Genomic DNA, 20,608 nt, shown 5'->3' with positions numbered 1-20,608 from the left:
CTACCACTGAGTGACGATACTGATGAAGGTAAGATAAATAATGAACTGCATCTTGCAACTCAGAAGAATTAACTTTAAAGCAAAATTACAAACATTCAAGAGTTGCATTTACATATTCATATACATGCCTAAAAAATAGGCGAGTTATAGTCTGAGTAAGATGCACATTACTACTTTCAAAGTTTCTTGTTCAAATTTATTCACGTTATAAATTTTTTTTAATTTGAAAATTAAAAAAAATCAAGAACAAATGACAACAATGAAATAAAGAAAGTTTATTCTTGAAGAATGCGAGGATCAGGGGCACAGACCTCCTGCGTTGTTCAAAAATCCACATATAACTTTTGACTCTCCAAAAACTTAACTACTAATAGCCTACTTGACCGGAAGGCTTATTGATAACATAAACAATTGATTAACACATATTTTATCTGGTATGTATGTATATATACTATATTCTTACAATAAAGTAAGCTAGAGAAAAGAAAATGTTACTAAAGAAAATCATAAGGAAGTGAATACACTTACAGTACTGTACTGTATTTATCGATATCGTAAGTTTACGTCATCTGTTTACAACATGAATTATATGTCTGTCAGTACCTATATCAATAGTCTTATATGATACAGAACACTGTAGATGCTATATGTATTACTAACACTAGACATCAATAATGAAAAAATAATGTGAAAAAGAAATTCAGATTTATTTACAGGTATAACGATTCATGCAGTGATAATGAAGAAGTAGCAACATGATTGCTTTATGGTAGACTAGTGCAATCGATACAATTGCTTTGCAGTAGCCTAACCTATACACTAATTAATGAATTGTTATAAAAATTTTATTTTTATGCAAATTAATTAATTTAACTAATTAATAACAGTTAATTGTATGCAGTCGTGATTTAACACTGCATCTTTATGTTTATTTACATTTATCTCGACAGCAAATGGCCATGTACTATCTGTGTTTGTGTTTTCATAAATTTTAACTTTTTTATAATAGATTTGTGTATACTTTATGGTAGCAAATGATAAAATAGACTAGTATTTACATATATTTTATGGATTCATAATATACTTAACTTTTTCTTAATTTTTTTCGATATTTCTAAGCTTTGTCTGCGAGTTTTTTCAAATTGCCGCAATTTTCTCCGAAAAATTTTCCAATATATTTATTCATAAAAATCATGTATAAGTTGATTCACACTGTTCAAACCCATGTTCTTCAAAGTTCAACTGTGTGTGTGTGTGCGCGTATATGTCGCCATATAAGACGATTCTCAAATACTACAGAAAACCCCTTGAAATCATGGGTCATCTTATAAGGCAAGTATAAAAAGGGAAGCTTAATTTCTTGGATGAACATTTAGGTAGTTACAATACATCGTTATATAAGAAAATAGGCAATGTTTATAAACAAATCAGATTAATTTTTTGTTGCATAAATTTATTTAAAATATTACAATAGATGTAAGTCTTAAAGAACAAATAATAATTATTAACCTCAATTTTCATGTTAATTTTCTTCATCATCTGTTGAAAATAGTTCTCCAGAGATTCATTGTTTAAATGATCGTCATATGGATCCCAGTTTGAATCCGGTGAAGTAATTTCATTTTCATCATCATCAGTGTCCCACAACAAATCATCTTCCGTACCATCCATAAGATCAAAGATACCACACTTTTTAAATGATTTTATTACAGTCTCTACTTTTACTTTATTCTATGCTTTGATCACAAAATTGCACAACATATCAAGCGATGCAGCGCACATAGATCCACCGTTTGTAAATGATTTTTCACCAGTCAACATCCAATTATTCCACTCTTCTCGCAAGTGATCTTTAAATAGTTTGTTCAAGCAGACGTCTAGAGGTTGCAATATAGAAATTAAACCACTTGGTATAACAGCAATCAATTTTTGTGTTATTTTTTTCTAAAAGACTTTTAGTATTCTCATTTAAATGACTATGAACATATCCCATACTAATAAATTGTATTTCTTCATTATATTGCATGATTTCTTCTATTATTTTTTCTTTGGCAATTTTTTAAAATATCTTCTTTCTTCCTCCATTCTCTTACCATCTTCTCGGTTATGTCAAACTTTCTTGCAGCAGCAGCACAGTTATTAGTTTGCTTTGCCATTTCAATTACCCTTATTTTTAATCGAGCTTCATGCTTTCTTCGTTTTGTTGCTGGTTCCATGATTTTAAATTATAACAATTTTAATAACCCTAAAATTTTAAAAAATGCAAAATGAATAATTAATTAAAATTGAAGCTAATCACTTTTAATTAGGGTAATTCACATAAATATTAAATCTATACCTCTATACCATGCAAAAAAATAACGGATATGCATAGATATAAAAATAATGGATATAGGATATAACAACAATACCTAGCATTGCATTAATATAAGAAAGAAGAAATTGGGGGGGGGGGGGGTCATCTTATACAACTGACATAAGCTTAAAACCTAAAAATAGCCTACAATTTAGGCCTTGTCTTATACGGCGACATATACGGTATATATATTTGTATGCAGATTGACTGGGTTTATGAACATGTTCAATAATTTTAATGACTTAAACTACCAAGATAATTAAGAATAAAAGTTTAATAAGGACAACTCGTTTCATTGGTAAGCCAACTTCATCAGGTGTCAAAGTACAAAAGTATAAACAAAAAAGACAGAAACATTACACACTAATAGTAACAGAGCTATCAAAAACTGTACTTAAGTTCAAATTGGAGTCTGCGCTTCAGTTCTAGCTACATTTATACATGTGCGTGTATAGCAACCTTAGCTACAATTTGCCAGATTCGCATAGCTCTGCTGGTCAGTGCTGGCATTCTCGTGAGATCACACGCACATAAATGTAGCTAGAACTGAAGCGTGGACTCCAATTTAAACTTAAGTACAGTTATTGATAGCTCTGTTGTTGTTAGTGTGTGTAATGTTTCTGTCGGTCATTTTTTTTATACCTTTTTATATCACTTTTTATATCTTTATATATCTGCTTATATCACTTTTTTTTGTTGTCTATACAATGTAACACAGATTGATATTATTAATATACAGCTAAGTGTATGGAATCTAAAGACTCGCTGCAGGAGATCCACTAACAGTATTCACACAATACCCATCAATATTTCTGTTTAAATTCATTTACAGACAGTTGTTGAAATTAAAATTTTGTTATTTAGTAGCAATGAAAAAATTGTCAGTAACTATACATTTGATAATTGAAAAAAAAAGTGAACAAGAACTGATTCCAAATGTGTTACACAATTTACTTTCACAAATATTAAAGCATTATATTCAGACATGAGATTTCCCTTATGTGGCCAATTACCTATATATTTACCTTGCTAAAATAGGACGATTAGCATTCTGGGACTTTTGTGGCTTATTTCATTTCAAATATATGAGGAAATTTTGGAATTTTTATACATCAGAATGATCTGAGATTCTAAATCATACTTTGGATTAGCTACCTGAAAAAATGTTGCCTTTTGAAGAAAAAGAAAAAAATTTACCAAGAGGGATAGCTACAACCAAATTGTTCACATAGTTCAAATGCCATTGAAAATTTGTTTGAACTAGAAAGATATGCATTTGGAATGAAACCTCTTCTTCATCAACATGAATAGACCTGAAGAAATTAAAAAAAAAAGCAGAGTGAGTGGCTAGGATCAAACATCTTAAGGAATTTTCTGAGTCAGAAAGATTGTAATTCAGAATTAACCATCTATTTTCCTGTCTGATGTATATTTTTGTATAAAATTTTATATATAATAAATATTCATTTTCTGAGAGAAAAAATTTACAGTTACTCAAGATGATGGCCAAAACCAGGTTTGCTTATAACAATATATGCATTATAAGAATTATATTACACAAACTGTCAAAATAGAATGGATATAAAAATTAAATTTATAAAAATCAGAGGTAAAAAAACAGAAGTGAAAAATATGACATTATACATACCCTTTCTTTTGCTTTTGTCATGGTTTCCCTTTGAGAACTCAGATCATTAAGGATGTGAGCACCTATTTGTTCTAAAAAAAGAAAAACTGCTGTTTTAATATATTGTAGCACTTATATATCAGGGATGGATAGATAGTCAATTTTTGAGGAAAGGGGTGCAATAAAACTAATAGGTTAAATAATATGGGAGCTCTGCTACAGAAACTACACGTTTTTCTTTCTCAATTCACTTCAGGCCTCCAATAAGCAGGGTGGTGATCTCTCACTAAGCAACAAAAACTGCCTACTAGTTGTTTAAAACTTACTTTTAGAAGCATGCATTAGCAACAGAGTAATTCAAACCAACAGCATGTGGAAGGGACAGCAGGTACACAATCCCCTCAGCTAACTAGGCTAGCAAAGCAGTTCTCATATTTATCAGTGCTGTATCATTTTCTTCTACTTTAATAGTTTCTTTGATATACTGCTTCTTTTTGAAAGCAGTTCTGGATAATACAAGAGAATATACTAGAGCAGTTTAACCCATAACATTTGATGTTAGGTCACTGATGAAAAGAGAAGAAGAAAGGAAGACAAATTCCTTTCAAATATTTTTGTTTATTGATTACACAGACCTGCGATGGAAAAGTTTCTGAGAAGTAATAATTGATTCTTATAGATTTTTAGGTGCTGAGTTCAGAAAAAAAAACAGTAAAAAAATTCCATCACCCACCAATTTTATCCAATTTCTAATTTTATGGTTTTTATTAGTAGTATTTGGATTTAAATTCAGCACACTGGTATTTATTTTCATTCTCCTTTATTTACAGCTAATTAGTTGTATAAGTGCCTTTTTGAAGTGCTTTTTATGATAAATAAAAAGGCACTTCCATGAAACTTCTCATTCTTAAGATAGGAGAAGGAGGGAGGAATACAAATAAAAGTGCAGGTGGCTACTTTGAATCTGATTCGCTGAGATAACGAATGACTTTTCTGTTGTCACACACACATTTTCTTGTGTGATTCTTTAGTTGAACTTAAGTCATTGACTACTAAGGTCATCATATTTCTGAAAGTTTTCCTGAAATTTTTTTCACAGACCGATTTAAACGACTTGGTCAGAGATTTGGGTCTTCCTAAGAAATCTGCAGAACTGCTGGGTTTGAGACTAAATGAAAAGAATTTGTTAGCCCCTGACACTTCTTTCTCATGGTTTAGATATAGATAAAGAGATTTTCTTCCTTACTTTTCAGAGGAAGGCGAATTAGTTTACTGTAGCGATATTCCCGGACTGATAAAGCAAATTCAGCATAAAATATGAAGTCATCGATTGGAGGTTGTTTATCGATTCCTCAAAAAGAAGCCTCAAAGCTGTGCTTCTCCATAATTACAATAAGTATGCTTCAGTACCAGCAGCATTTGAAAGAATGATATGAAAATTTAGCCTTCATTCTCAGCAAACTTAAGTACAATGATCATTAATGGACAGTTTGCGGTGATCTTAAAGTCATATCATCTATGATTTTGGGACAACAAAGGGGGATACCAAATACCCCTGCTTTTTGTGCAAGTGAGACAGCCGAGATCGAGAGCAACATTGGATCAAGAAGGAGTGGCCAGAAAGAGTCACATTAGAACCTGGAAGTAAAAACGTGTTACATGAAACTTTGGTTGTTTGGGAAAAAAATACTTTTACCTCAGCTTCACATAAAGCTAGGATTAATGAAGCAAATTGTCAAGGCTCTGTCAAAAGAAGCTGAGTGTTTAAATACATCTGCGCATAGTTTCCGGGATTATCTATAGCAAAATTGAAAGAAGCTATTTTTATCGGTCTGGACATCAGGAAACTTATGAAAGATAAACTGTTTGAAGAAAAAATGGCAATTGCTGAAAAAGAAGCATGGAAAGCTTTGAAATTAACATTTCCAAATTTTTAGGAAATCACAAGGACCCCCAACTATAAAATGATTGTGGAAAACATGCTACATTAAATTAAGAATTTGAGATGCTCCATGAACTTAAAAGTGCACTTTCTCAACTCTCATTTAGACTACTTTCCTGAGAATCTGGGAACTGTTAGTGAAGAGCAAGGAGAACGATTCCACCAAGACATCAAGGAGATGGAAAGAAGTATCAGGGCAGGTAGAATGTCAACATGATGGCAGACCACTGCTGGACGTTATATAAAATGTGTACTAAAGATTAATCTTTAATTAAAAATTTTTTTTCCAATACTTTCATTCCAAAAATGTTACGAAAAAAAGGAAAATTTTAAATACTGTCATCATCATCACATTCCTGCCATGTACCCTCAAGGGGTGTACAGGATATGATAGTACTACATGAAAAATTTATAACATTACTAACTTCCTATCTACAATTTTCCTTCAAATCAGTCTGTTACTTGTCAAGACTCCAACATTATCAGATCTTATATTTCTATCTTCTAAGGCACTTTTTACTGTATCAAACCACCTATATCTTGGTCATCCTCTGGATCTTTTTCCTGGCAAAGAACACTTGTTTTGGTAATCTTTCCTCGCCCATTCTCTTTAAGTGACCATACCATACCACCAGAGATTAGCTCTGCTAATGCATTCCTGGATGCTGACAAGGTCAAGTTCTTCCTTAATATCCTCATTTTTAATATGATATTGCCATTGATGCCATCTGTTCGTGCCCTTAATCTTTTTCAGGACTCTCATATTTGCTGTCTCTAGTCTTTGGTCAAGTGTTTTACTTCTAACCCAGCTCTCAGATCCATAAGTTAAAATTGGTTTGAGCACAGCAAACATAGTGTTTTGACTAATTTCTCTTATTCCATATAAATTTATTCAGCTGACTTCCTATCATGCCAGCGTTGTTGATTCTGTTGTCTATTTCCATATTTAATTTACCATCTTCACTAAAAATCGTGCCTAAGTAGCTGAAATGTTTATCTTGTTCCACAGGTCCTCCATTCACAATGCAGTTGACATTTTTAATGTTTCTGCTTATTTTCATTGTCTTTGTCTTGTTATTGCTGACCTTCATACCATATCTATTACAACACTTATTCAATTTAGTCAGGGAATCTTGCAGACTTGTAGCAGATTTATTTAGAAGTATAACATCGTCTGCATAAAGCACATTGCTGACATTAACATTTCCAATTTTGATATCAGGTATAATACCACTTTCCTTCATAATGTGATCCATATAGATAATAAATAACAGAGGGGATAATGTACATCCTTGTCTCACACCAGATTTAGCCATCTTCCTGCACTTCCTTCAATTCTAACTGCTGACTTACAGCTCAAATAAAGACTAAGTATTGCTTGATATAATGCCCCATTGACACCATATAACCATAGTGTTCCGAATAGCTTCTCTCTTGGCACCTTGTCATATGCCTTTCCAGATCTACAAAACTTAAATACAGATCTTTGTTATATTCATTTGATTTCTCAACTTTTTGTCGTAAAGTGAAGCTCTGATCCTGACAGCCTCTATTTGGCCTCAATCCAGCTTGTTCGTCCCAAAGCTTTTCTTCCACAATCCTTCTCAACTGTTTGTAAAGTACTCTTGGATATATCTTACCAGGAACACTCAGTAGGTAAATACCTCTGTAATTTTCACATTGTTTTATTTCTCTTTTCATATATGGGTACTATGAGAACTCTACTCCAATCATCGGGAATTTGTCCCTCTGTACAGGCCTTTTGAACTATGTCTAGCCACTGTAAGACTTTTATACTTCCATACTTCAGCATTTCTGGTCGAATATCTCCTACTCCTGCTGCCTTCTACATTTCAAGCCTTTGATGGCTTTTTCTACTTCAAGTATGGATATGTATTCCTGAACTGTATGCCTGTTAAGTGTTTTTTTATCACTGTGCTATCACTGCTTGTTTCATTTAGCAATTTTTTGAAGTAATTACTTCATACATCAAGGATATCTTTTTCTCCAGTTTTCATTAAGCACGCTTTCCTCCATTTCTGAGCTTCTTCAACAACCTCCAGATTCTTGATATCACCTTTTGATATTTATTTTCTATGTTCTTACCAAAGTCTTTCCATGGCTTTTGTTTAGCTTTCTTACATTTGTCTCTGTATTCTCTAAGAGCACTAGCTGACTTATTTGCCAGCAACTTTTGATAAGCTTTCTTCTTTTCCTTCACTGCCTCTTTAACTTCTGTGTCCACCATAAAGTTCTGATTTTTCTATCCTTGCAAACAACCTCACCACATGCCTCTCTGGCTGAATCAACAGGGTTTTCTTCAAAGCACGCTACTGAATCTCCAAGGTTTGTTTCCTATTCTCAAACTCTTTTATTTTTTCTTCAATAATCTTTGTGTATTTTAGTCTACAGTTCACATCTGAGAGCTACTCAACTTGTTCTTCTTTTTAAAATGAAATTCAATTTTATCCTGCTCAAGACTAAATAGTGATCACTTCCAATTTCAAATCATCTGTACACTCTGGTGTCCTGCACCAGGGAAAAAACATCACTATCAACAATAACAAAATCAATGAGACTTTTCTTTTTCCTTGCCTGTTCTCTCCATGTGAATTTGTGCACATTTTTATGATGGAATATAGTGTTAGTAATAAGCAGTCCATGTCCTGAGCAGAAATCCAACAGATATTTGCCATTATTATTAACTTTGCTCGTTTCTCCAAATTTTCCCAATATATTTTTGTATGTCTGACAATCATTTCCTACTCTGCTAATTAGATCCCCAACAAGGACCAACTTTTCCTTTTTCATTGTGTCAGCTGCTCTCTCTAAAGCCTCAAAATATTCCTCCACTTGTACCTTAGTAGAACCTTCTGTGGGACCATAGGCACAAATAAGTCTCATTGTCCAGTTCCCCATTCTCATATTTGCCCACATCACTCTACTTGAGACTGCCTACCATTCAAGAAGATTAGCCTCTTATTTAATTTTGAATACTATGGCTGCTCCTTCTTTTCCTTGATTGTCATTGCCCGAGTATAACATTTTGTATTTATTGCTCAGAAACATCTCACCAGTTTGTTTTTTTTTTGTGTTTTTGGGGTGTGTTTTCAGATTTGTTTAAATACTGTTATTTTACTTAATATAATGCGATTTAAAGCTATTTTACTGTAATATCAAGATCCATTTTGTGAAAAATCCTTATGTGATAGAGAAAAATGGAAGAGATATTTGAAATCAACAGTCAAAAATAAATCAGAAACAGTTAATAGTTTCCAGACACATTTTCATGACTCGAATTTTGCAGGCCTATGTTATCTCTGTGATCTGCAAGTCCTAAGTATAATCAATTCTCACTACAGCAAATACCTTAATAGTGAACTTGATCACAGATACTACAAAGGCGTACGCAAAGTCCCATAACATCAACAATACACAAAAATATAACCAGAACAACAAACCTTTCACTATATCAAACCAGTTCACTACAGTGAGAACTGATTATAAATGTATACTTACCAGTTTCTAGAGCAATCTTGTAGCCACCTTCAAGCTTTCGTGAGGCTCGTTCCAACTTTTCTGAGCTATCCAAAAGTCTTTGTTTCTTAAAAGAGTAATTTGAAATTAGTTCATAAGTAATAAAAGAAAATGACTCAACTATTGAAAAGAATCACAAAAATATATGTTTATATATTAACATGCAAACAGACAGGACTGAAACTAATTAAGAGACTAGTTCACATGTTGAATTCATCTCTTATAAAGTAGGAGAGAATTGAATATGTAATAACAAACTTTCTGATCCCATTTCATGAACCAGTTGATTAAAGAAATATTAATAACAATTAAAGAAAAATTAAAACAGTTTACAATTGAAAATTATAGTACATATTGCAATACATGATGTTCAAAGAATAAGGAGACCACAATCTTCAACCATCTGAGTTCAAAGAAAGTTAAGCAGAACAGTGTCCCAAAACCGAGGAAGTTTCAGGCAATTCTTCCTGTTTATGTTTAGATGATAAAAGTAAGCTTAACAGGTTTCTTCATATGACAACATTAATATAACACTTTATTTCTCCTTTAACTCTGTGCAGAAATGGCATGACTAACAAGACCTGATTTATCAGAATCATGGAATTCTGTAAACACCTGGAGAGGAAAGTGGAAACATTTATCCTTTGAAGAGTGGCTTAAACAGTCAGTAACAATATAATCTTAGAAATCTTGTTTTTGAAATCTTCAGTTTAATATGTGTTGGATAATTACCAGTAAAGGAGAAGAGAACTGTCAGCAAATGTTTTGAAAGTTTGTAGTTGAACAGCCAATAGAATCTGTTATGTTATGGGTGAAAGGACCATTTTCTTTTTTTGAATTTTTGGAAGGATGCACAGCTAGGAAGTTACAAAAGCAGTCCAGGAAATGAAGGAAGCATATCAAAAGTTCCTGGCAAGCTAGTCACTTTGCAAAATTAGCTAAACAAAAGTCATGGGAAGAGAAGATTTTGGTAAGAACATAGAAAATAAATATCAGGAAAGAGGAGACAACACATGAATGGGAGGAAAATATTCTGGCTATTAAAAAAGATCAGAAATGGAGGAAAAAGTACTGTAAAAGGAATTAGAGATAAAGGGGAGATGAAATCCGATGATAAAGATATTCTTAATGTATGGAGTAGTTACTTAGGAAGATTGCTAAACGAAACAAGCAGTGGCAGCATTGTAATTGAAAACACTCAACAGGAATGCCATCTGGAATATATACATACAGTCATACCCTGACTTATGCGAATCCGGAGTTACGCGGTTTCTTATATGTACGTATTCCCATCCTGCTTCACGCCTCACCACTAGTCGTATCTTTCAGGCACCGGCCGCATTCACCAGTGTCGAACATGCTGTGAACAAGCACTGACGTGTTTCACGCGGTCTCCATTCATACACGATTTTTATAGTCTACAAACCTTGTGATTGTTTAATGTTATGTTCTTGATAAAAATTTTATCACATAAAAAATAACAGTGTCATCCAAAAGAAGCAAGTCCGATTCTTCTACAGCTAGCAAGAAAAGAAAAACATTGACTTTGGAAACAAAACTCAATATTATTAAGGATTTTGTAAATAGGATTCATATGAAATTAGTACCACTAAGAGTCAGAGAGAGAGATGTTAAGAAGCAGGTTGTGGAAGGATGGGAAGAAGATGGATACAAAGGTGAAGAAGTGATTATAGCAGAGCAAAGAACAGTGCAAAATGGTGGAGATGATAAGAATATAAATGAAAATCTCAGTTAGGATCAGGGAAATGGGGATGGTCAGGACAAAGAGAGAAATGCACTATAGCAGAGAGAGTAAAAAGTGATTGTGTTGATGGGATGGCCTCAAAGAGTAGAGAATTGTTATGGTTGTATACTAATGTACGGAGTATGAGAAATAAAAGGGTAGAGTTTGCAGCACTAATTGAATCAGTATGCCCAAAGATAATTGGCATAAGTAAAACTTGGTTGACTGAGGATGATATACTGTAAGAACTTGAAATGGTGGGATATAGAATTTTCTGAAAAGATAGGAAGATGAAGAGAGGGAGTAATGTTAATGGTAGCAGAGGAATTGTGTCCTTCAAGAGTCGAAGTGGAAAACAGTAGCATATGTGAACATTTTGAAGCTGTCTGGTGTGAAGTTGAGATCAGTAGAACAGCATATCTAATAGGATGCTATTATAGGCCAGGGAATGTGAAGAGTATTGATTGTGAAATATTTAGACAAATTAGTTGGGCAAGTAAAAGGAAGATGATCCTAATGGGAAATTTTGATTATAAGAATGTGGATTGGAAAGAAGAGATAGTGACTAACAAGTAGAGTGACTTTGTTGAGTTTTCTATAGGATAACTATCTAAAGCAGCATGTGACCGAAGTAACACAAGGTTTATCAGTATTAATATAGTGAAATCCACACAGGATGTGGTTGTGAATGAGGTATCTACACGGCCACCTGTTGGTGAAAGTGATCATGAGGTATTGGTTTGGAGGGTAGTCAAACAGGAAAAAATTACCAAGAAGGTCTATATGCAAAACTATAAGGTGAGTCATTATCAGAAGGGAGTTAGATGAAAACTTCAGATACATGAGGAATATAAAGTGCAAGCCATAAAAGTGACAAGTATTGTTCAAAAAGGAAAAGTAGAATATGAGAGGAGATTGGAAGATAGGTCAAAACTAATCCAAGAGAATTTTTCTGCTATGTGGAAAGCAAGAGGGAAAATAATTATAGCAGGTTGATACTGGTGGATAGTTATGGTAGCAGAGTAACAATAGCAAATGATATAGTAGAATTATATAATGAAAACTTCATCAGTGTTTATCATAGTGGTATGAATGATGCTGAGTTAGAATCAGAAGTGTGTCAAGTGTTGCTCAGGTTAGATGTTAATAAGGCTGTGAAAATGGATGACATGTATTTTTAAAGAATGTACAAAAGAGTTAGCCGTGCACTTGTAATTATTTAATGAAAGTCGTAGTGGGGAAGGTTCCTAAAAAGTTGAAAGAAGGCAAAATAATCTCTCCAGAAGCATGGTTGGAGAACAGGAATTTCCAATTAAAGACTGGTCTGTATATTTGAGGTTGTGGTCAAGGTGTTGGAGAGATTGGTTAGGAACAGAATACAGGATTGGGTTGATGAACATAATGGATTTGTGAAGGGCAAGTTTTGTTTTAGCAATCTGCTTATGTTTTATTATAAGGTGGCAAATGTGTTGGATAAGGGAGAATCATATACAGCGATATTCTTGGACTCTGCAAAAGCATTTGAGATTACCACATGATAAGTTGGTGTACAAGCTGCAGAAGATAGGAAGAGATAGTATACTGATTAGATGGATCAGAGATTGGCTCTCTGAACATTATCAGCAAGTTATGTATGATGGAGCAATTTCTCAGAAAAGGAAGATGACAGTACTGTGCCTCAAGGCTCTGTTCTTGGGCCCCTGATGGTTAACTTATTTGTTAATGACATACCATGTGGATTGACTGGGGATCTTCCAATGTTTGCAGATGATGCAAAGTTAGATAGAATTATCAGGAGTAGTTAATTTTCTACAGGAAGATTTGAATAGACTTTTAGCTTGGACAAATGAGTGGGATTGTAGTTTTAATGAAAATAAATGCAAGGTGTTATACTTGGGATACAGAGATATAAAGCTACATACTGTATTGATGGAGCTGTATTTCAGGAAGTAGATGAGATTTGGGATCTTGGAGTGATGGTGGAAAGTGGACTGAAGTTCTGAGGGCACATTGCATGTGATGCAAGACTGCACATCTTATAGCTGCTATGATAAAAAGGACATTGACATGTAGGGATAAGGAGGTCGTACCTCTATATAAGGCAGTGGTCAGACCACATATGGATCATTGTGCCAGATTTGGTCACAGTTTTTATTGTGATATGGAAACACTAGAGTGGTCCAAAGACAAATACACAAAGTGATATAAAAATTCTGGAGTGTTGGCTATGAAGAGCATTTGAGAGAATGTGGATTACAGAGGCTGGTGGACAGGAGGAAAAGGAGATATAATAGAGAATAATTAATAGTTAAGGAATAATAGTTAAGGGATTCTATCAGATTAATTTAATACAGAAGAAATTATAAAAAGAGTGGATGTTAAGATGGAAAGAATGAGAGGCAATCCCTGGAAGTTGTATAAAGATGTTGTGAAGAATGGTATGAGAAGTAGATTTTTTTTATTTGGAGAATTGTTAGTGAGTGGAATGCATTGCGAGTGCAGGTAGTTTAAATAATAAATAACTTCAAAGCTCATGGGAGGCCCACTCAATATGTTGCTGGTTGAGTGGGCCTCCCATGATGAGTCTGTTGGCTCCATGAAGGTTACCAAATAATAATAATAAATGGGACATTATATCAAGCAATACTCTCTATTTGAGTTATAAATCAGCAGTTAGAATTGAAGGAGGTACAAGAAGATGGTTTGATGTGAAGTCTGTGGGTGTACATTATCCCCACTGTTATTCATCATCCATATGGATTACATTGTTTGACTGCATGCCTTAGCAGAACTAAGTGTTAGACTGGCTGCCAAATCATTCTAGCTCAATTAGCATTTCCCAGATCTGAAAACAATAGGTTATTTTTGTAATTTAGGTATTACATTTTTTACATTTATTTACTATATTTACTATATTACAAAAAATGGAGGTTCCAGCTCAAGCCAGAGCTGGAACCTCCATTTGTCTGGAACCACCAGACAAAACAGAAGTATCAAGCTTTCACTTAATAATCACACGGCAGATGCGACTTTGCATATCTGCTTTGAAGGATGCTTACTAAGACACAATAAGTTTAAAAAGTATTCGGGCATGACCTTGGACCGCACGCTCTCTTATAAGCAACACCTAACAAACATTGCTGCTAAGTTAAGAACCAGTAATAATGTAATACAGAAACTAATAGGCACGACATGGGGAACAACAGCCAATAATCTACGGATTACAGCTTTCGGACTAGTTTTCTCTGTTGCCGAATATTGCTCACCAGTGTGGGTAAATAGCACACGTTAAACTTGTTGATAACCAACTAAATAATACAATGAGACTGATTTCTGGCACAATCAAATCAATGCCCACACACACACTGGCTCCCAGTTCTTAGCAACATTGTTCCACCGAATCTGCACAGGACTAAAGCTCTCTTACAGGAGTATAAGAAAATCCTGGAGAACACAGCCCTGCCAATACACTTAGATCTCCCAGATTTGAGTGTACAATGACTGAGATTGAGACATCCACCATTACAATTAGCCCAACAACTATTACAATATAACTTCAAACCTGAAGCAAAAGTGGAAAGAACAGTGGCAGAGCCAGCCAGATGATATTTACAAAATTTTTTCTCAACAAATTACAAGAAAATTCTGATGCGTGCTCAAACCTTCTGCGAAAATCCTGGACTCAGCTTAATAGAATAGTAACTGGTCATAGTGTGTGTGTGGATATGCTTTTTAAATGGGGTAAACGATCATCCCCATATTGTGACCCAATGTTATCTTAGAGCATATTCAGGAGACAAAACAGACTTTCTAAGTGCTACTCCTGAAGCTATGAACTATTTGACTAATATGGATATAACCTTTTAATTTTATTGGATTTTAAAATGATTTAATTTTATTTGCTTTTAAAATATGTATTCTACTGAATGTTTTGTTATTAATGCCATAGAAAGAAATAAAAATAAATAAATGGATTACATTATGAAGGAAAGCAGTATTAAACCTCATTCAAAACTGGAGATGTTAATTACAGCTCTTTACTTTATGCAGATGATATTATACTCCTAAATAAATACAGTACAAGTCTTCAGGATTCCCTGACCAAAATGAATAACTGCTGTAATAAATCTGATATGAAAATCAGCATTAAAAGGACGAAGATGGTGAAAATAGGCAGAAACATTGTAAACATCAACTACATCCTGAATGGAGAACCTATAGAACAAGTAAAACATTTCAGCTATTTAGGCACAATTTTTAATGAAGATGCCAAATTAAATTTGGAAATAGTGGAATTAGCAAAAATGGTATGGTAGGAAGTCAACTGAAGAGATTTATGTAGAATAAGGAAGGAATTAGTCAAAATACTAAACTAGCACTAAATCAGTAAATAGTCAAAATACTAAACAGTAAATAAAGACAGTGTTCAAACCAATTTTAACTTATGTATCTGAGAAGAAATAAAACTCTTGATCAAAGACTGGAGACCACAGATATGAGTTTTGAGAAAGATTAGGGGACTGAACAGATAGCATCAATGGTAGTATCATATTAAAACCAATGATATTAGGAAAGAACTTAACCATTGTTCATAATCATCATCAAATTCCTGCCATGTACCCTCCAGGGTGTACAGGTTATGATAGTACTAAATGAAAAATTTATATCATTACTAACTTGCTAGCTACAATTTTCCTCCAGATCAGTCTGTTACTTGTCAAGACTCCAACATTACCAGATCTTATATTTCTATCGTCTAAGGCACTTTGTACCGTATCAATCCACCTATATCTTGGTCTTCCTCTGGGTCGTTTTCCTGCCAACTTGGCAGAGAACACTTGTTTTGTTAATCTTTTCTCAACTATTCTGTTTACGTGACCATACCACCTGAGATTAGCTCTGCTAACGCATTCCTGGATGCTGACAATTTCAATTTCTTTCCTAATATAATCGTTTTTAATATGATATTGCCATTGATACCATCTGTTCATGCCTCTAATCTTTCATAGGACTCTCATGTCTGCAGTATCTAGTCTTTGGTCAAATGTTTTACTTCTGACTCAGCTCTCAGATCCATAAGTTAAAACTGGTTTGAACACTGTCTTGTATACAACTAATTTAGTGTTCCGACTAATTTCTCTCTTATTCCATATGAATTTATTCAATTGACTTCCTACCATACCAGCTTTGTTGATTCTGTTGTCTATTTCCATATTTAATTTACCATCTTCACTAAAAATCGTGCCTAAGTAGATGAAATGTTTTGCTTGTTGCACAAGTTCTCCATTCACAACACAGTTGACATTTTCAATGATTCTACCTATTTTCATTGTCTTTCTCTTTTTATTGCTGATCTTCATACCATATCTATTACAACAGTTTCTCAATTTAGTCAGAGAATCTTGCAGACTTGTCGCGGATTTCTTTAGAAGTATAACATTGTCCGCATAAAGCAAAGTGCTGATATTAACATCTCCAATTTTGATATCATGTTTAATACCACTTTTTTTCATAATGTGATCCATATAGATAATGAATGACCCTTAAGCACCCCAAGTGGGGTGCTTAAGGGTCAAAGCTGTATAACTGAGAGGAGACCTCCACATAGCCTTTAAAGGAATGCAGAGAACCGACCAGAGCTTCTGACTTAATGTCCAATCCTCACCTTCACGTAGTGCACGTGAAGGTGAGGATAGGGTATCTACCCGGATACTGAACGAACAAGGATGGGCTGGCAATTTGGGATTTAGCTGACCAAATTGTATTCCTATTGGTTAAACCAAAATACAAATGATGGTACAACATGACAAAATTCATGCCGGCTGTGGCGTCCCTCGCTTAAACAAGGCGCCTGTTGTTTTCGCCAGGGAACCAGGGCAAACAGCGAAAAGTCAGCTACTGGAACAAATCTGAAAACACACCCTAACTCAACATCCCCAGAGTTAAAGATCGGTACTATCAACATAAGAAGCCTGAATGGCAAAGAAATGGAGCTAGCTGAGGAATTAGATAAGTACAGATTGACATAATAGGGGGGTGACTGAAACAAAAAAGACAAAAACTGGTGAGATCTTTCTGAGCAATAAATACAAAATGTTATATTCAGGCAATGACAATCAAGGAAAAGAAGGAGTGGCCATAGTGTTCAATACAAAATACAAGGCTCATCTTCTTGAATGGCAGACAGTGTCAAGTAGAGTGATATGGGCAAATATCAGAATGGGAAACTGGACAATGAGACTTATTTGTGCCTATGGTCCCACAGAAGGTTCTACTAAGGTAGAAGTAGAGGAATTTTTTGAAGCTCTGGGGAAAGCTACTGACACAATGAAAAATGAAAAGTTGGTACTTGTTGGGGATCTAAATAGCAGAGTAGGAAATGATTGTGAGACATACAAAAATATTTTGGGAAAATTTGGAGAAAAGAGCAAAGCTAATAATAATGGCAAATATCTGTTGGATTTCTGTTCAGGACATGGACTGGTTATTACTAACACCATGTTCCAACATAAAAATGTGCACAAATTCACATGGAGAGAAGAGGCAAGGAATAAGAGAAGTCTCATTGACTGTTATTGTTGATAGTGATGTTTTTTCCCTGGTGCAGGACACCAGAGTGTACAGAGGATTTGAAATTGGAAGCGATCACTATTTAGTCTTGAGCAGTATAAAATTGAATTTCATATTGAAAAGAATGACATGTAAGAAAGTTTTAAAGTGAATAAAAGTTGAGCAGCTCTCAGATGTGAACTGAAGACTAAAATACACAAAGATTATTGAAGGAAAACTGAAAGAGTTTGAGAACAGGAACCAAACCTTGGAGATTCAGTGGCAAGCCTTGGAAAAAACCCTGATTGATTCAGCTAGAGACTTGAGCAGCTCTCAGATGTAAACTGAAGACTAAAATACACAAAGATTATAGAAGGAAAAAATGAAAGAGTCTGAGAACAGAAACCAAACCTTGGAGATTCAGTGGCAAGCCTTGAAAAAAAAACCTGATTGATTCAGCTAGAGAGGCATGTGGTGAAGTTGTCTGCAAGGATAGAAAAATTAGAACTCCATGGTGGACACAGGAAGTTAAAGAGGCAGCAAAGAAAAGAAGAAAGCATACAAGTTCCTGGTAAGTCAGCTTGTGCGCTTAGAGAATACAGAGACAAATGTAAGAAAGCTAAACAGTGTGTAAAAGTAGCTAAACAAAAGTCATGGGAGGACTCTGGCAAAAACATAGAAAATAAATATCAAGAAAGTGGCAAAATATTCTGGAGGTTGTTGAAGAAGCTTAAGAATGGAGGAAAGAGTGCTGTAAAAGGAGTTAGAGATGATAAAGGTGACATGAAAACGGTAGAAAAAGATATCCTTGAAGTATGGAGTAATTACTTTGAAAATTTGCTAAATGAAACAAGCAGTGATGACAGCACAGTGATAAAAAACACTGACCAGGCATGCAGTCAGGAATACATATCCATACTTGAAGTAGAAAAAGCCATCAACGGCATGAAACGTGGAAAGGCAGCAGGAGTAGATGATATTCGACCAGAAATGCTGACGTATGGTAGTATAAATGTCTTACAGTGGCTGCACTGCATAGTTCAGAATGCCTGGACAGATGGACGAATTCCAGACGATCGGAGTAGAGCACTCATAGTACCCATATATAGAAAGGGAAATAAAACTGAATGTGAAAATTACATAGGTATATCCCTATTGAGTGTTCCTGGTAAGATATATGCAAGCATACTTGAGAAACGGTTGAGAAGAATTGTGAAAGAAAAGCTTGGTGAAGAACAAGCTGGATTCAGGTCAAATAGAGGCTGTGAGGATCAGATCTTTACTTTACGACAAATAGTGGAGAAATCATGGGAATATAACAAAGATCTGTATTTAAATTTTGTCGATTTGGAAAAGGCATATTACAAGGTGCCAAGAGAGAGAAGCTATTCAATACGCTACAGTTATATGGTGTCAATGGGGCATTATATCAAGCAATACTTAGTCTTTATTTGAGATGTAAATCAGCAGTTAGAATTGAAGGAAGCACAGGAAGATGGTTTAATGTTAAATCTGGTGTGAGACAAGGATGTACATTATCCCCACTGTTATTCATTATCTATATGGATCATATAATGAAGGAAAGTGGTATTAAACATGATATCAAAATTGGAGGTGTTAATGTCAGCTCTTTGTTTTATGTGGACGATGTTATACTTCTAAATAAATCCGCTACAAGTCTGCAAGATTCTCTGACTAAATTGAATAACTGTTGTAATAGATATGGTATGAAGGTCAGCAATAAAAAGACAAAGACATTGAAAAAAACATTGAAAAGCTGCTGCTAAGGCAGTAAAGACAGCAAAACAGAAGGCTTGGGAATCCTTTGTAGAAAGATTAGATTCATCCTATGCAAATGCAAACAAAGTATTCTGGCAGACCATCTGCCGCCTTCGAGGGACGAAATCGTGCACAGCAAGGGCAATTAAGGCCCCTGATGGTGCACTTTTAACAACCGAGAAGGATATCCTCCACAGATGGAGGGAATACTTTGAGAGCCTTCTTAACCCGGGTGGCCCAGCAGTTGTGGACATCCAAGAGGTGCAGATCGGGGCAATGACTAGTCTCACAGCAGAAGAGGTCCATTTAGCAATAAAATCGCTAAAATCGGGCAAGGCTGCTGGCGATGATGAAATTCGGCCTGAAATGCTAAAAGCCTTAAATCAAGACGATGTTCTCTGGCTGACTCGAGTGTGTCAAGCTGCTTGGATATCTGGGCGAGCACCAAAGCAATGGCAGACAGGCATAATAATACCACTCTTTAAGAAGGGAGACCAGAAGGATTGCAGTAACTATCGTGGCATCTCTCTGCTCAGCCTGCCTGGGAAAGTGTATGCTAAGTGTTTGGAAAGACGGTGCAGGAGCATAGTTGAGTCAAAGTTCCAGGAAGAACAATGTGGCTTTCGTCCTGGTAGAAGCACAACTGACCAAATCTTCACTTTAAGGCAAGTCTTTGAGAAATCTTGGGAATATGCCAAGAATGTCTACACGTTTTGTGGACTTGGAGAAGGCATATGACCGGGTTCCTTGGGATAAGCTTTGGCAAGTAGTACAGGAATATGGAGTGGATGGTCAACTATTAACTGCCATCAGGTCCCTGTATGAATGCCCAGAGTTTTGTGTCAGGGTAAACAGCACAAAGTCTGAACCTTTCACAGTCTCCATTGGCCTCCGCCAAGGGTGTGTTCTGTCACCCCTCCTTTTCATAATATTTATGGACTGGATTGATAGGCACAGCCGAGGCAGTGAGTGTGTCAGAATTGGAAAATGCAGCATTGGACGTCTGCTTTTTGCAGATGACCTAGTTCTGCTTAGCTCTTCCACAGATGACCTCCAGCGGACCCTGGATAGGTT

The 20,608-nt window shown here is 35.0% G+C and overlaps 1 protein-coding gene across 2 annotated transcripts in view; it reads right to left on the bottom strand.

Annotated features, from left to right (window-relative positions):
* Vti1a (Vesicle transport through interaction with t-SNAREs 1a) overlaps positions 1–20,608 on the bottom strand; it is a 135,296-nt gene that overhangs the window by 29,255 nt on the left and 85,433 nt on the right. For both annotated transcript variants that reach the window (XM_090409399.1, XM_090409400.1), the window contains exons 5-6: positions 9,445–9,529; positions 4,005–4,075 (exon numbers count right to left, since the gene is read on the bottom strand). In XM_090409399.1, coding sequence (XP_090265525.1) covers positions 4,005–4,075; positions 9,445–9,529 — 156 coding nt within the window. The remainder of the gene's footprint in view (positions 1–4,004; positions 4,076–9,444; positions 9,530–20,608) is intronic.

Source organism: Typopeltis vanoorti, chromosome 19 (genome assembly GCF_054136105.1).
Source record: "Typopeltis vanoorti isolate ZY-2024b chromosome 19, IOZ_Tvanoo_1.0, whole genome shotgun sequence".
Taxonomy (NCBI): Eukaryota; Metazoa; Arthropoda; class Arachnida; order Uropygi; family Thelyphonidae; genus Typopeltis; species Typopeltis vanoorti.
This window is presented reverse-complemented; position numbering and strand designations above follow the sequence as displayed.